At 40.0% G+C, this 18,303-nt stretch overlaps 1 protein-coding gene across 1 annotated transcript in view; it reads left to right on the top strand.

Moving 5' to 3' along the window:
* Positions 1 to 2,103: 2,103 nt before the first annotated feature.
* Positions 2,104 to 18,303, top strand: part of TNFSF4 (TNF superfamily member 4) — a 16,835-nt gene continuing 635 nt past the window's right edge. The window contains exons 1-2 of the mRNA XM_060015859.1: positions 2,104 to 2,388; positions 12,570 to 12,633. Of these exons, the coding sequence (XP_059871842.1) occupies positions 2,110 to 2,388; positions 12,570 to 12,633 (343 nt within the window). The 5' untranslated portion in view covers positions 2,104 to 2,109. The remainder of the gene's footprint in view (positions 2,389 to 12,569; positions 12,634 to 18,303) is intronic.

Here is an 18,303-nt window from a genome sequence, read left to right as displayed (position 1 = left end):
GGCGTGCCCCCCACCCCTGGTCTCAGAGGGCATGGGACCTCCCCTGGGAGCCCAGCAGTCTTCCGGGGCTCCAGTGGGTGGGGAAAATGCCCTTCTCTCCTCTCTTGCTCCTCCAGTCTGGGAGAGTCCCTCCTGCCTGCCTCTCCTGATCTCCCCAGCCTCCCTACTGTGCCCACAAGGACCCATGCAGCCTGGAGGGGGCTTTGGAGGGCAGGGGACAGGCCTGGGAGCTCAGCAGGCTCCCTGGCCTGAGTGGGTGGGGCAATCGCCCTCTGCCCTTCTTCCTCTCCTCCTGGTGGAGGGCCCCTCCCGCCTGTGTGTCCTGATCTCCCTGACCTCAGGGGCATAGATCCTGTCTGGCCTCCACTTCTCCTCCCCACCTCAGTCCCTTTGCATCCTACCAGTTCACTTTAGGGTTCCTTCTGTCTCCTTGGGCATCAGAGTTCCCCACCAGCGGCCAGCAGGTGCTCTAGTTGTGGAGAGACGCTAACTCCCCATCTTCCCACACTGCCATCTTGACTCTGCCTTTCAATTTTTTTTAATCCATACCCTGTATGTTACACATACTTTTCTCATAGGAATACCTATTTAGAATTAAGTTTAGATGGAACTTGATTTCTAGTTTTGGCTTGGCATGTATGGTGTAGTGTCTCAGTCACCTTATATTTCAGACAAAAACTTGAACTTCTGAAGACCAATATGTTCTGCAAATGCAAAGTATAATGATTATAATGAGGGTATCAATTCATATATTAATTGATTTAAACTGTATTACTGTATTAATAAATGTATTTCCCACAAGCTGTTTCCCCCTTGAATATGCCTCATATCAATTTTCTATAAAATTAAGTTGCATACAACAGCTCATTTATTTTGTTGATGTTATTTCTCTCTCCTTTCCTTCTTTAAATATCCATTGAGTGGCTGATAGGGAGCTCAGAGAGACATACTTGCCCACAGAAGCATTGTTCTGTCTTAAACAGCCCCTCCCAGTGTACCTATACTGGCCAATATAGTACTGGGCTCACTATGTATTCAGTAAATATTTATTAATATGAACTTGACATTATCAATAATTTTATCATTTATTTCATTTGATCATTTATTTCAGTGGTGAAGGGTAAGTAGTGTCTATTGGTAGAATACTCTTACTTTCCAAGTTCTGTGTCTACGCTGACCTCAAAGAAAGGAACAACCTTCAAAGCTTATTTGAAGCTATTCATTTGTTCATTCATGCAAACTTATGTATGGAGAAAATGTATAGTGGAGGGAAGGGAAAAAGTCAGGCTACTCTTCTGCTTCTTTCCTGCTATGCTTAAAATTAATCATGTAAGTCTTTACTAAATTTGCCTCAAAGATTAAATGAGAAAAAGATTTTAGGGCTGTCTAGCACAGTGCCTGACACACAGTAGATGCTCAGTATATGCTAGTTTATTATAATGCAATGGACTAAAACTAGAGGATCTTACTCCTTTATTCTACATGATTCACCATCCTATTTTAAACTTTTCTCTTTTTTTTTTCACTTGAAGAATGGTCTTCATGTGCTTTTTTTCCCCTGAATCTGTTGAATGGGTTCAGTGCTTAGTTACCCAATAAAGTGCAGGCAAGAACTTAAGGCTAGTATTTTCCTTAAATCTCTTCTATGATTTAAGACACCTCGGAGAAGGGATCGATGAGCTCCTACATCAACAGATGATGATTTTTATCTTTATCAAGTGACCCACAATTTGGTTACTGGTGCAATGAGAAATTAAGAAAATAGCACACTTTTATGAGTGTCATTTCACAGTCACTCAAATCAGAACTGGAATGCCACAAAAACAACTCCCTGTTAGCCCAGAGAAAAAAAAAGAAAGAAAGTAAAGGGGAAATTCAGATTAGTCACAAAGAAGTTCCCCCGCCTGCCTGCAAAAGCTGCAGCATTAAAACTGAGAGTCCGCTCTGCTCTTTCAATCGCCTCTTGTCTCTGGTCCTGGGACCTTTGTGTGTTTTCTGATTGATACACCTTGTTTTGGCTTCATCTCCTTCTTTGCGGGGAAGAGGTCAGTCCTCCCTCAGGTTCCCTTCTGTCACAGTTTTCATCTTCCCTGCATCCAGATTGTGAAGATGGAAGGGGTCCAACCCCTGGATGAGCATGTTGGAAACGCACCAGGACGGAGATTCTTGAGGAACAAGCTATTGCTGGTGTCCTCCGTAATTCAGGGGCTGGGGCTGCTCCTGTGTCTCACCTACATCTGTCTGCACTTCTCTGCTCAGGTAAGATGCACCACTGGCATGTCCTTTCCTCCAGCTCAGGCTGATGGCAGCTCCAACAGCTGCAAATGGTCACTTGGAAATAATCTGACACCAAATTTTTTTTTTTTTTCCCTTTTCTGCTCAGCGATCGTAAAAGTGTGGTCAAACACCCTTTTGTCTCTGTTTTCCTTCCTTTTTTTCAGCAGTGGCAGTGGTGGGGCACAGTGGAGATAGGGCAGGGGCACTGCTTCTGGATTATTCTTTTTCTTTGCAATGCAAGAATCCTGGTATTCCTTTATGAGCTGTCACTTAGAAGCTTTGAGTCACTGATATACCTACTTCGTTTACCTGTTCTGCTAGTAAGCATCTGATCAGGGAATTAATGTAAAAGGGTTATAAGAAAATCTCTTTACATTATTATACTTTCCTATCGTATTCATAAGCCTCATAGACTCTCAAGCAAATATGCTTTTTGAAGAATGCTAAATGTATCAGTATTAAGTTCTTTTAAATAGCTAGCCTATGTATTTTAAGGGCAGAGATGTATGTGTTCACGCCTGTATGTATGCATGGCCAAACGTTTACCCCAGTAACTTGATCAGATATTGTTTCTCACAGCCTTTCTCTACCAATCACAACTTATAGACAGCACTTTGTCCAATACATTATGTAGTGGAAGATCATCATTTTAGTATTTCCCCCACTTAATGAAGATATTCTTTCCATTTTTCCTTCTGCTTATTATGGTCCCTTTTACATTATTTTTTCTTATTTACTTATTCATATCCACAAACATTATTAGCTCTTTAAGGATGTTCTTGACTGCAGGAGATTCCACTGAAAAGAAAAGAAATGAATAGTGTCCCCATGTTCCCTTGTTGGGGCTAGTCTGAGAGTTCTTGTTTCCCTGGTGGATGCTCTGTGTTAGAAAAGTCTCTCCCTGGTAAAGGTCAGACAATAGGAACTTTTATTTCTGATGGCCAGGTCAGAGACTGGGTACCTCAAATTAGATCAGGATAAGATGAGCAGAGTCCTAGACGATGCCTGGGCTTGTCTTCACCTACAGGAAATAGGGGTTTTCAGTGCCTACCGGCTAGATGTGATCACTGTACTATAGAGTGCTCGTGTCCCCAAATTCCCGAAGTGTAGCTGACGTCACACTCAAGCCTGCAGACCAGTGAGCACCACAGCACACCCATCCTGTCCTCATCATGCCAGATGTTTCCTTCTCGTCACAGAAGCCTTTGGGTGAAATTAGAGTAGGCGATCTGGGGAGAGGGTGTGGGGGGAGGAGCAAAGTGTCCATGGCAGGATGCCCAAGACAGAGACCGGAATTAGGCCCTTCCGAGAAGAAAACAAAGAGTAACCCAAAATAGAACAGCTGAGTTTATTCACCAGGTCTGGGAGCCCTGAGAGTGCTTTTTCAAACAACCACAGTGTTACATATTTCCTTACACTGTGGGATGATAAAAAGACAGAACATATGGCCCCAGTCAAGGCTCAGCAATTAATTGCACTAGGGCTCTGAGCAGGAGAGAGCAAAAGGTGAAACAGATACAGATGTGTAGCCAGCTGGTGGTGGGGGCCGCCCCAAACTATCAGTACCCAAGGGATGCAGAGGAGAGGGGTTCTTTCTAGCAAGTCGCCCAGCAGTTCTGTGCTAGAGCCTGGAAGGCAAGCTGAGTGCTGGCTTCCAGGATACTAGAATTCATGGAGCTGATCTTTGTGAGAGAATTAGCTTTCTCTGGTCCTGGCCCAGAAATGGAAGCAAAGATAGAGGAGGTATATTAGAGCTGTTTGCTCAACAAACGTGTTCTTGTATACTCTGGATACAGAACTTTTTGGGGCACAGATATTTGAAATGCTTAACTTGACATTAACTTTTTTTTTCTTACTTCTAGCTAGACTGTTTTAGCTAACATAATTTCTTATACTGTTAATAAGACCCAGGGCAGCATGTTGTGTCCTTAAATTTAATCTCATAAGCTTTGTTAAGGGGAAGGACAGTCGTGTGTGTTCTCCCCAGAACTTGATCAGTCATGGTGGCAGCAGTGTGTGTGTGTGTGTGTGTGTGTGTGTGTGTGTGAGAGAGAGAGAGAGAGAGAGAGATTGATTGATTGAGAGAGAAGGGTGTAAAGTAACTGCTGAAGAAGGGACATAGACTGATAGCTTTTCTAAATTCATAGATAAGATTGTTGGGAATTTTGGTTGAAGGATGGGGTAGGTGGTGATACCAATCAAATCTCTACTTTTATAAGACATAATATTAGAGTGATATGTATAGGGGGTGAAATAAAGCTGAAATGCTCATCATTTGCCTAGTTAAATTGGATCTCTTTCATTGTAGGAGAAAGATATTTGGAGAATAATCATGACTTCTTTTTCTTATTTCTTAGATTTAATTTTAAACTTCATAAAAAATTTTCCTATATGGATGACTCTGTAAAAAAAATACATATGAAACTGTTAAACTCCATTTGGCAGTCAACCTTCCCTTCAATCAAGTTTATTTAGTAACCTTTGTTTTCTCACCACTTGGTTAAGTTTTATTATGTGAAAAGCAGAAGTTTTTGTTTTTGAATGTCAGAAAAAAAGATGGACCTTACCCACTCCTTATATAATACACATCCCTCTTTGAGTCCCGATTTTTTCATCTGAAACATGAGGCAGTTGGATCAAATGATCAAGAAATATCTCTTCCAGGTCAATATCCTGTGGGTATGTAGTTTATATATATATAGTCATAAAATGGGTATGAGGATCTGAGAAATACCAATTTAAGTAAACAGATTTTTGTGTCTAAGCTTCTGGATACCCTGGTTCTTAAGAAGGGACTGAGGGAAATCAAATTTGCATATATTTGTAATCTGTATTTATTTATATACCATGTACCTATCTAAGTAACTTATTCTAGATTAGCAAAATACCTTATTTAGAAAAGGGAAAGAAGTGGATGCTATAGAAGAATATCCATGATACAAGTTATAAAATTGAGTCACAAAAATCAATACATGCTGTTTGGATGTTTATTGGGACTGCCATTTAAAGTATCAGGCTTCCAGGCTTCCCCATAACTTCACCTGGGAACAGTGGCAGAAGAAAGCTGATCTATAAGGTGAGAAGCTTTTGCAAATTATACCCATGTGTCTCAGAGCTATTGAAGCTGGGCTCTTCCAAGATTTGTATGATCTTTATCAGAGTACTTTAAAGATGTGCTTTTAGTGATAATTCTTCAGCACATCCCACCCACAGTTAAAGGTTTACATTCTTATCACTTTTACTCCTGAGAAAGACAGAAGTGAAGGCATTTGGAAAGTGAGCTGACCAATTCTGTATCAGTGATGGCCAGAATTAGAATTCAGTTTCTTGATGGAGTTTCGGACTATAACTTGAACTTTGTATCCTTTAGGAAGAAAAAGAGGCATTTTTGATTAAAAAGTCTTGTCTCATTAGCTCAAATTAAATGTGTCCCCATGTAATTTAACAAGTTTTTAAAGAAATTTTTTATGATAGACATGGAAATAATTTTCAATGTAATTGAATTTGCATTTTATAAGAAATTTTATGGGAGCTAAAAAGAAACATCTGAAGTATTGAACTGATTTGTCACTAAGTATTTTGAGGCTCTTAAAGGAGGTACTGAAAATGTATAGAATTGTTGGATTTTTGAGCAGACATTAGACATAGTCCACTTATGGACAGGAAAACAGAAACTCAGGGAGGGTAAAGGCCGGAGGAGGAGGTAATGCTTCACTGATATTAGAAGAAAGGTGGAAATTCTTTAAATAGATAAGAGGAATGATGGTGGGTGAGTAGGGGCAGAAGGCTTTCTAGGTAAAAGAGCAAGTTGTTCAGAATGGTTGGAGTTGAGAGTTCATTGGGGAAAGTGGAGGAAGAGGAAGCTGAAAATCTAGGTGAGGGCAGGACACAAAGGGTCTTGTGACTCATGCTAAGGGAACACACTTCATTCCATTCTATGCAAAAGAAAATACAGGAAAAATTACCCAATTTGTCACTTCTCCAAATTTCGCTTCTCTTATGTGGTCTACATATTGACAAATACAGAAAGTGAGTCTAATCTCACATAGCACTAGGGGGCACCACAGTAAAACTAACAGTTCTTGGATATCTTTTAAAGAGAACCCACTCTTATTTCCTGAGGAGTTAAGAACACTTTTCTCAGGAAACCAAGCGCTCATCCATGTGTAAGAGGATGAACAATATCAAGAGGGCCTAATATTGTTCACTATTTACACAGTGATGATATTTTCTACAAGAAAAATTTAGATATGGATTCTGACCCAAGTACTCAAAATAGGACAGGATAGCTTGGACAGGAATCATGCTGGAAAATGTCACATATGTACACATGAATAGAAACAAATATACACACTCAGAGGAGAGATGGGAAGCAAGCAGAAGGGCTCTTGGTATAGACCTTGGAGTATAATCGGCCCTATTCCTTTTCTCTGACCTCAACTCCTAGCTACTAGCCCTGAGTAGACCTAGCCTTGCCTAGGGGCTGACCACCCTGCCCTTCCAATTCTGTTTCTTTTAATGGAAATTACTTCTGTGCCCTTCACTTTCAGAGAACCCACAGCTTCCCACCCACTTCAGGGATTCTCCATTCATGGCTCATGAACATTAATCTTCTGGAATCACTTAGGTTGGAGGAGCCATGTACAATGTTGTTATTCCTATTTAGGGAGTGAAAAGATACAACTGAATAACAAAGTAGAAGGGTTATTTCTCACAGTCACAGATAAAATATATGGCATATGTGGTAGTATTAGGATGAAATTGGATTCCCCAGCATCCTGTGGCTTGTGCATTTTGTTTGTAGCCAAATGAAGGCATTAAAACACTTCCTCATACAAAAATACAACATATCTTCTCAAGATTTTAGGGGAGTCATTGAGGTGTAGGAGAGAGAACACTGGATTAGGAACTAGAATATTCTGGTTCAGTCCAGTCTTTTAGCTTTGTGACTCTGGGTAAAGTCCCCAAAATCCCGAGTGTCAATTTAATCATTTTCAAAAATTGGAATTTGGTTATTGTGAGGAACAAATGTGTTACAGAGCTTTGTAAATGTTGAGATTATTATTATTATTCATGAACATGCTTCCATAGGCATACCACCACTAAAATGTTTGCCTTATAGCGCGCACATGCGTGCACACACACACACACACACACACATGAACCCTCCATAACTCAAATCTCAGAGAGCATATTATAGGTAAAGTTAACCTTAACTTCATGGACTTTGACTTTCCTACTGTAATTTTTAAGGCTAAAAAAAACCCTCTTGGTATAATTCTAGCAGTTTTGAATATAGATGTCTAATTAAGACCTCATGGCTGTATTAATGAACAAAGGAAAAATGAAGGGGAGAATTTATGAGGGTATAAAATGTTATCAAGTTAGTGTCTGAAAATGGTTCAGAGATCTAAAATGGCACGCTTAGAACACATGGCCCAGGCTGATTCCATCTCCCTTTACGTTGATGTAGTTCATGCAATTCTACAATGACTTGGTTGCCAAATAGGGCAGAAAATTATATTTAGAAGAGTGGTCTGGTTCAAAATATTAGAAACGTTGGAGCTAAGATGGGCATAATTATGCATTACTTTCTTTTCAGCAAACCTTTCATTCTGAAATGCAAGTTTGATGTGTTATTAATTTGTATAAATTTGTCGAGCTTTGATAACATTGAAAATGCTATTTAAGAACATACTTGGACAGAAAGATGGGCAAATAGACCCAAACTTTAATTCTTCCAATACTAATTGAAGAAGGGCTTATGGATAGAAAGCGACACTCCCAAAATGTTATATAGGTGGGGAGCTGTGGGGGTGTCCAGTGAGTGTAAATGATGTACCCTCAGGCTGGGCTGCCCTGTAGGTCGCCACAGCACAACCCTAGAGAACCAGTGAAACTGTCAAGCAAAGATCAGGATGAAAATGACAATTACCATTACAAAAAATTATAAACAAGCATCAAAATAGTCATCAAGGGAAATTATAAAAACTTTGCTGGGTTTTAAAAGAAGTTGTAAAACACGTTTTACTGCTCAGTAATGTAAAATATATTTTGAGTTACCTGTGTGTTGGGTGCTTAACGTTTTTAACTTCCAAGGCCCATAAAGATCTTAATCTGGCCCTGTATGTGGTTTGATGAAGACTGGGAACTCAAAGCTCTTTTTGCGGGAGGTTGAGGGGCATCACTCCTGGTGCTACTTGCAATAACTATCTCTGGTTTTGTGATCTTTTCCCTACTTTTGTCCTCACTTCTTCACTATGACCTCGGAGGAAGATAGACAGATATTTGTGTGCACTTTTACAATGAGGAAATTTGAGGCATAGAGACTTGTCTAGGTCAATATAGGAAAGTCTGGTTATAAATTAGGACCAGGTTTAAATTCTAGTCCTGTTTCTTTCCGTTACACTTGGCCAAGACGCCATGGCTCTAAGCTGTAAGAATTTTGGCTGGCTGTTTTAAAATTTGTTTCCTTTTCTGACATTAATTGCTTTTGAAGAAAAATTGGGGGAAAGATTTATAACCTGGCATAAAGGGAAGCAAGATTCTTTTAAAATAGGGATCTAAATCTACTTCCACAAATAGAGATAACACAACAAATGAAGCTTTAACAAGCGCATAATACAGCATAGGTTATTCTGATGAAGCAAATCATTGCCATGTGTGATATATTCATAGAAGAGCAAGGGAACTTGGATTTGGGCACTAGCTCAGTCATTTATTCACTCCGAGCTGTACTTTTTTAAAAAACAATAAGGAGATTAGACTATATAATCTCCCTGGGCCTTTCTAGTTCTATCAGACTGATTCAAAGAATTATTTTAATGTTGTAAGTGTGATTTCACACTATATGCAAATATCTTTTCAACCATGTATTAGTTTCCTAGGGCTGCCTTTTAAGGTACCACAAATTGGGTACCTTAAAAGAAATTTAATCTTTCACAGTTTTGGAGGATAGATATTCAAAATCAAAGTGTCAGCAGGGCCATGCTCCCTCTGAAGGCTGTAGGGAAGGATCCTTCAGGATCCTTCTTTGCCTCTTTCTAGCTTCTGGTGACTCCCAGCAATCCTTAGTGTTCTTGGCTTGTAGTTGCATCACCCCAAGCTCTGCCTCCAAGTTCACATGACCATCTTCTCTGTGCGAATCTGTGTGTCCTCTCCTCTTCTTTTAAGGACACACATATTAGACTTAGAACCCACCCTAATCTAGTTAACCTCATGTTAACTAATTACATCTGCAAAGACCCTATTTCCTAATCAAGTCACATACTGAGATTCTAAGTGGAAATAAATTTGGAGGGACACTATTCAACTCACTACCAACCATTTATTAATTTACTTATTTATTTACTTATCTATGGAAAATAAGTTACCTGTCAGACATTGAGGAAGCAATGGTAAGCAAGACTTGGTCTTCCTTGCCCTCTCAGAGTTTGCAATCTAGTGGAGAAAGAAGATGGTCAAGCAATAACATAGTGCGTGATAAGCACTGGATAACCAAGTAGGGTACAGCTCTTCAGTAAGAAGTTTCACAGAGGGCTATCTACCTAGCTTCAATATCTAGTTACTCAATTGGGATTATAAAGTGAGCATACTTTATTTTTTGCATTAGGTGCTTCGTTTCTCTTCCATTATTTAACAGGAAGGCTTTAGTTTAAAATGTCATTGTCATTATCGTTACCACCACCATCATCATTCCACTGCTGTTCGGTTATGATTTTTTTTTTTTTTTTTTTTTTTTTTTTTTGCGATACACGGGCCTCTCACTGTTGTGGCCTCTCCCGTTGCAGAGCGCAGGCTCCGGACGCGCAGGCTCAACGGCCATGGCTCACAGGCCTAGCCGCTCCGCGGCATGTGGGATCTTCCCGGACCAGGGCACGAACCCGTGTCCCCTGCATCGGCAGGCGGACGGACTCTCAACCACTGTGCCAGCAGGGAAGCCCCGGTTATGATTTTTACCAGTCACCAATCTTAGTTCACACCAGAATATAGGTTGAGGATTATTTAGCCTCATGCAAATGAGGCTAAGAGCTTCATTGCATAAACAACACAAAAGATATTCTTGATTGTTCATTAACCGTCACAGGGAGCCACTTGGGGGAAAAAACTTGCTTTTGTTACAGCTGAGGGGTTTATTGTGTTGAAAAGGTCTTCTATTCAAAAGGTCTTCTTATCTACCAATAATTTGGGATTTCTCTTTTGAATGTTGTGATTTGCCTAATCTCTGGTATGGAAAAGTCCTTAGACAGTCCTCATTCCACAGTGCTTATTCCACCATCTTAACTGAGGATGGACATAAAAATAAGGATATTAGAAACTGAGAAAGTGAAAGGACTTGTTCTGGCCTAAGACCATACCTCAGTGTTCCTTTTCCCAGCCCAATGCCTTGTCCATTCTACTAGGTTGCGTTTCCAAGGCAATAGTGCCTCCTTTTTTATATAGCAAATGAGATGGGGAATGAGTGACTTCAAGTAGAAAGATATTGATTTTAATAATTCTGCTACCCGCTTTGTACTTAAGGATGAATGGGGCAATGTATAAAACCTTGAGCAATCACATGTGGTGTTGGCTCAAGCCAGTGTCAGATATGTGATTATGCAGCCACTAGCCAAGGTCAGGGCATAGTCTAAAGGGCTAAGTTCCACCTTAGCTCAGCAAAGGTTTATTTATAAATGCCATTATTTTTAAGGCATTGTAAGATTTATGATAATGCAGTGGGTACCTTGTAAACCAACCCTTCCATTTGCTTAGAGACTAGGGTGTTTTGCTGGAGATCACCAAGGTGGGGAAAGGAGTTATTTCTTTTTTCGATTTTTTTTTTTTAATTTATTACAAGATTATACAAGTAATATAATGTACAAGATTATATAAGTTTCAGGTGTACAGCATAGTGATTCACAATTTTTAAAGATTATATTCCATTTATAGTTATATAATGTTGGCTATATTCCCTGTATTGTACAATATATCCGTATTTTATACATAGTAGTTTGTACCTTTCAAACCCCCCTTCCCTCTCCCCCACTGGTAACCAGTAGATTGTTCTCTGAATCTGTGAGTCTGTTTCTTTTTTGTCATAGTCACTAGTTTGTTGTATTTTTTAGATTCCACATATAACTGATATCATACAGTATTTGTCTTTCTCTGTCTGACAGGAAAGGAATTCTTAGAAATGTTTTGGCAGACCCCTTTGTCAGTGTACTTTAAGGATTTCCCCAGTAAATGTGGAAAGGGAAACCCAGATATAAGAAAATCTTCCCCCTGAGGATATAAAGAATTGGTTGCAAAATTTTGCAAATCACAAAATTTTGAAGGTATGTTCATGCCACATGGATGCTTTTGGTTCATTTGGTTATCTGAATACCTGATAATTCCTCTTAGGAATCTGCTAATTTGCTAAGCATTTGAGACAGTGAAACCACAGTTCCTGTTCTCTGAGATAGAGGGGAGAGGGTCAGTTAGTAGAGACTTGCCATTACTAAGTAAATTTGACAAGAAAAGTGGAAGTGGTTAGAGAAAGGAGGCTATATTAGGATATCACAGGGCCTGTGTAGTAGCGAGGAGAATAAAAGTTAAGAGAGAGATTACAGCAAAAAGGTGCTGGCAGCCATGGTGAAGAGTGGGAATAGAGAAAGAGAGAGTCTTGAATGACAGTTAAAATGGCTTTTTTTGTATTCATTAAATCTCAGTAGACTCTTTATTCAGCAAGATTTTCAAAGTCACACATCTTCATCTCTTAAGAAATGTAACTTTGGGGATAAAGTTTTCTGATTATGGAAGACTCTTTGGCCAAAGAATCAGTTTTTGCCCATTCTTCCTATTCCTTTCTCTGAGTGGGGTTCTGAACTTCGCTGATCCGAAGTGTGGGCCCTTGCCTTTGTAAGGGAGTTTCCGCTGAGTACACACTAAGTCCACCAGGGTGAGAGTCTACCTTCCCAGCCCACTGTAATGGGTAAATATAGAAAATTCCATCTTCCTCTTCAGAGGCTCGTTGAGACACACCCTGAGAGCTTGTGAGGCTGTGCTTTCATGATCTCTCAGGTCTCCTCTGATTGACATGAAGCCCAGTGTTGGGGGAGGAGACATTCACATCCCAGTGGAGGTTGCAGGGTGAACCACAGAGTTCCCATCACAGATCTGTTTCCCCACCATCCTCCACTGATTCACATCCCATCCCACTCCCACCCAGGATCTTGACTGATATCAAGTGAGGAAGGGCAAGGCCCACATAGTGAATGCAGAGCCCACTTCCTGGTTTCATATTTGATGAGTATCATTCCCTCCTGCCACAGATACATCCCCCTCCAGGACAAATGCCGCATGAGTATAAGGTTGGCAGCCTCATGCCACATCCCAGTGAGTCAGAATTAGAAACTCACACATTCCAAAGATGAGCCCATGAAGCAAGCATCACCTTTTTGGGAACATGGTGCAGGCTGCTGGGTAAATGCTAGATATCAGACATTTTCCATCTGTGTTCTCAGACAGTTCAGTGCTCCAGGTGCTGAGAGAGGCCAGGAAAGGACATAATTCTGACTCTTCTTTGCATCGCCTGCTTGCTGCCTACTTTGTACTTGTCCTGCTGCCCCTTATCAGGACAATTGCATCTAATCAGAGCCCAGCTAATGGCTTTGCCAACCTATACTACACAACCTTGTAGGATTGACTGAGGAGCTCTTTCCTGGAGAATGTCTAGATATTTTGAGATATATCTGAATATTTCGACAACTGTCTAAAACCTAATGTTTTAATCTTGTTCTGTATTGACAATTAAAATAATTCAAATTAATTTTGAACCCTCAAATGCTTTCTTAGGGGTTTTTTACCCTAAAATAGAGTAGGATAAAGAGAAAGGATGTTACCATGAACTTGGGGTTCAATCAAACTCAAGTTAATACCTGTTTCTTCCTGAGCAAGTTGTTAACAGCACTGATTCTCATTTTTCTATCTGTAAAACATGGGTAATTACTATTTCTACTTAACAGTGTTATTTTGGATAGCAAAAAAGGTAATGAAATTGAGAAAGAGCAATGCAGTGCATGGCATGTTATAAGTTCTCAATAAGTTTTTATTGTTTTTCTTGACTATACCAAGAATGGTCTCATTGCTAGACCTTTCTTCCATATAATGCCTTTGGATTATCTAGGTCATCTTTCGCTTTCAAGGCCTAAGACCATGTCTTTCCTTCTTGAGTGGCCAAAGCCTGCAATGATTTTTCTGTTCTCTGGAACCTTGTGGCATACATTGCCTGTTGATGCTTACCAAAGGTTTTCTTGTAGAGGAGCTGTTTCCCCAGTTGACATACAAGTTTGTCAAAAATAAGGATTGTGTCTTCTTTCCCTTTGTGTTCTTAGAGTTGAATGTAATGCCTGCCATATAACAGATACTCAATAATTGTTGATGCTGTTTCAAATCAGCAATAACATGGCAATCATATAACTATTCAATCAACTATTGAATAGTGCTTACAGTAGAGCAAACATCCTTTGAGCACCAGCTTTGGGACAGGCATGCTTTTTGCCAAGGGCATGGTCGAAGATGCATTTTCTGGATTTGGGCCTTCAGGAGTTCACAGTTGAGTGTGGTAATTCTCAAATTCTGAACCTTGGGTGCTTGTAAAAATGCAAATTACTGAGTCCACCTACACCTTTTGAATCAGAATCTTTATGAATAGACATCTACACATTTTTACAAATTTTCCAGGTGAATCAAATGTACATTAGAGTTTGAGAACAGTGGGACAGCTGACCTTTTTCATATCATCAGCTGCTCCTAGACAGGACATGTGCATTATTCAGTCAATTGGTCAAATAGCCCATATATCAGCTGCCTACTGAGTACTCTGTTTTCTTGGCTCTGCTTATGACAGCCCTCAAACCCAGGAGGGAAGCCTGAACTTTTGGCTCTCCCTATGCACTTTCATGATGAGGTCATCGTGAGACCACCACCCTGCCGATCTGCTGTGTGTGGCAACTTCTTCTTTCCTCCACCTTGGCACCGAAGTGGACACAAGGAATGGAATATTAATAAAGTCTTCAAAGAAATTTCTCCACACTTTAAATTTGCATGGGGAGAAAGAAAACTGTGTTTTGGTATAATGAAAGTTGTACTTTCATTGGAGGACAGGAGTTGAATCCCTTTACTTCTGTAGGCCTCAGTTTCTTCATCTGTAAAGTACAATGTTCAGTTAGAAGATGACTTCTTTTATACTCATGCTTCTGAAACCATCTCATTCAAACTTCAGGACTGTGCTTTGATTCTGGTGTGTAGACTTATAGGAGTTTCCGTTCCCCTTTGAGGATGGTACTGGCTCTTCAGACTTTGCATATTGAAGAAGCCTTATTGTATAGCTTGTCCTTACATGAAAGCCCTCTGGGACCTTTGATATTTTCTTTTAGTATCTGGAGAAGGTATGAGGATTTTGATTTTCTTGATATGAAAAAGACCATGTTTGTGCATGTGGGTAAAATTAATATTTTCTGATTGTTTTCTGGTAACCTTTCTTATGAAGCCAGGATTCTTTTGTATTGTTTCTCTGGGCTACAGAGAGCCAGAGGGTTATTTTAGGAATTTCGTTGGACTTCGTTTTTCATTTTATTAATTCCTTCATTCTGTAGTCATATATAAAGCTAAAATAGTGTTATATAGACTAAATTAAGAACATGACATGGATCTTATCTCTCATGGGCATCCAAGAATAATAGCTGACATTTATCAACTCCTTACAATGTTCCGGGTCAGGTACTGAAAATTTAGATACATTATCTCATTCAATCTTCACAACAGCATTCTGGGATATAGATTTTACTATTTCCATTTTACAGATGAAGAAACTAAAAATCAGCAAGGTAATGCCATTTTCCCAAGAGCACACAGCTAAGTAGTCTTGTAGAGGAGATGAGACATGTATCCAATGGTGGTAGAATGAAAGTCAATAGAGTGATTTAAAAATTTTTTTTACATCAGGGTTCACTCTTGGTATTGTACATTTTATGGATTTTTAACAAATGAACAATAACATGTACCCACCATTAGAGTATCATGCAGAATAGTGTCAGTACTCAAAATCTTCTGCACTTCACCTATTCATCTCTCCTTCCTCCCTCACCCCTGGCAATTGCTGATCTTTAACTGTGTCTATAGTTTGCCTTTTTCAGAATGTCACATAATTGGAATCATACAGTATATAGTCTTTTCAGATTGTCTTCTTTCATTTGGTAATATGCATTTAAGGTGCCACCATGTCTTTCCATGGCTTGAAAAGCTCATTTCCTTTTAGCACTGAACAATATTCCATTGTCTGGATGTATCACAGTTTATTTATCCATTCAGCCTACTGAAGGATATCTTGATTGCTTTTGCTTGGCAAGTTTTAGCAATAATAAACAAAGCTATTATAAACATCCATGTGAATAGAGTGGTTTTTAAGTACTCGCTATGGGAGACCAAAAATCAGGGATTTGATTTAGGCTTTGAAGGTGGTGATGTTTTGATGGGTCGACATAGATGGAGGGCCATTCTTGGTGGAGAGAAAAAAGGAAGCAAGTATTTTTCAAATGCTTACCATGTGCCAGGCAAACTCCTCGGTACTTTCACATATGTTAACTTATTTAAGCTTTACAGTCATCTCCTGGAACATCCCAATAATAATATTATGCCTTATTTTCACAGACAGGAAAGCTAAAGCTCAGCAATGGTATACAACATTTCCAAATTCACAAAACTAGAGAAGTCACAATTTGACGTGAATCTGACTCCCAAGCCTATGCCCTCTGTTTTGTCCTACCAGGCTCTATTCAAGGGCAAAGAGCTTAGAGGAAATGGTTGGCTCCAGCATAAGACACAGAAAGGATATGTGTAGCGGTGATGCTTGACAAGGAGGTTGGCGCCAGGTGATGGAAGGCCTTGAATTGGGCACTGTGAGGGTATTTCTGGGCAGTGAGGTAGTCAGAATGAGGCGATCAGGTATGGAGGATGAAGGGAAAAGTCGTAGAAGGGCATGGAGCAAGAGGAAACACCGTCTTATTTCCCAACATTGCCTAGGCTTGGTGGTGTTGATGCTAGGAAGAAAATATACAAATTTCTAATACTGGGTGACCTTCAGGAGAAGGAAAGGAAGCCCGAATCTAGAGTTGTATTTGCATCTACCTGAAAGAGGAAGTCACGTGTGCTTTCCTTGCTGCCTCTCAGCATCTTGGTCTCAGAATGTCCTCTTGGTCATTACTGCCCCTACTTAGTCATCACTGTATTTTAGAACACTAGGAAATTTCTTTTATTTGCAGGAACCTTTTGGAGATTTTGCAAAGTCAGTCAAATAATCAAACCACGAGAACTTTTAAGTCAGAGAGCTTTATGCAAATTTGGGGTAAGGAAGCTTCCTATTTTTCTCTTTTATTAAAATTGACTTAGAGTTGCAACTTTTAAAATTTAAATCATGAACAGTTAGTGCTGAAAGGGATGTCTGTGATCTTGGAGGAATTTTTAAAGATGAGAAAACTGATGTCTAGAGAAATTATAAAACTTTCCTAAGATGACACCATACTTGCCTGGCTGGCGTTAGGACCAGGTTACTGCATGCTGAGCCCTGGGCTCTTTGTGCAACTGCGCAGGCTGCTTCTGACTTTAACAAGGTGGCCATTCAGGCTGGGACCAACCTGCCCAGAGAGCAGTGGAGGTATTCATTTACCCAGGGGATTATGGTGATCGTGATTGGGTAATATGCTTTTTGAGAGGCCTTCTTCCAGAACATTGCTTTAAGCATGAAGGATACCAATCCAGCCTCACAAACAGTCCGCAGAGGGGAGAGAGCTGAGGACTGTCAAGTCTTCCCAGGTCAACACCTCTCCACCTGCTCACTGCTGACTAATATCGCTCCAGGGGCCCAGGCACTGGCAGGGCTCAGAAAGGCTCTCCTTCTTCCTACACGCCTGTTGGTTTAAGCTTGGTGAGGCTTTTGATTTTATGTACAAGGGAAGTAGGAGATTCTTCATCTGCATGGGCAGGCCCCAGTGGAATCTGTTTGACTGCTGCTATGAGTGTGCCAGGAAAGTGGGAAGCAGGGATTCCAGGGAAGCAGGGATTCCGCACCCCAGAGTATGAAAACAAATTCCTCCCCACACCTTTGATCAGGACATCTTGCCAAAAATAGCCTGGTGGGAGGAGCTCTTGTCCTTGGCAGGTGCAGTAGGTGGTGGGTTTTTGTTGTTGTTGTTGTATTCTATTTCCTTTTTTAGTAGGTAATACAAAATTTATAAAATATAAAAAAGTAAACCATGGAAAGTAAGGGTCCCTCCCACTCCTGTCCTCAGGCTTCCAGTTCCTTTCCCCAGAGGCAACATTATATTCTGTCAGATAAATTCAGTGCCCACACAAACATTATCATTATTTTTTGACACAAATGGTAATGTACTTTATACATGATTCTGCCCTTTGCTTTTGCTTTTTTCACTTAATATATTAATATTTTGGAGTTTGCTCCATATTGAACTTCTTCATTCTTTTAACCACCAAATTTCCACAGACGTTTTATTTATTAGCTTTCCTTTCTTCATTGTTTTACTTCTTTCTTGCTTTTGAGTACTCACTTGGTTCAGGTTAGATTTTTCACATGGTAAAAGAGTAGGGAAAGACCCAACATTAAAAAATGCAACACGCAGATCTACTCATCTCTGAAGGATTAGAACAGTTTTTATTGCCTGTATGCCCTGAAAATAGGACACTTACTCCTGTTTTCCAGTGAAAAAGCGAGCAGTCAGGAAGCTTTCAGAATTCACTCCCAGTGCATTCTGGGAGTCTGTGGCCATGAAGGATTGATTGGTCACAGCCTTGTCCATGAAGTATCTCTGTGACTGAATGGGTTTCTTAAGAAGATGACTGTTAAGTGCTCTGTCATCCAGAATGGGAAATTGGGGATTAGTGAGCGAAAACAATATATACCAAGGAAGAGTTTGGCAAATGAGGACAGATCCTACTTAGATGCTTGCACGAAAGAGAAGAAGACTCCTAACTTACCTTAAGAGATGTTAT

The sequence above is a fragment of the Delphinus delphis genome, chromosome 1 (genome assembly GCF_949987515.2).
Source record: "Delphinus delphis chromosome 1, mDelDel1.2, whole genome shotgun sequence".
Taxonomy (NCBI): Eukaryota; Metazoa; Chordata; class Mammalia; order Artiodactyla; family Delphinidae; genus Delphinus; species Delphinus delphis.
This window is presented reverse-complemented; position numbering and strand designations above follow the sequence as displayed.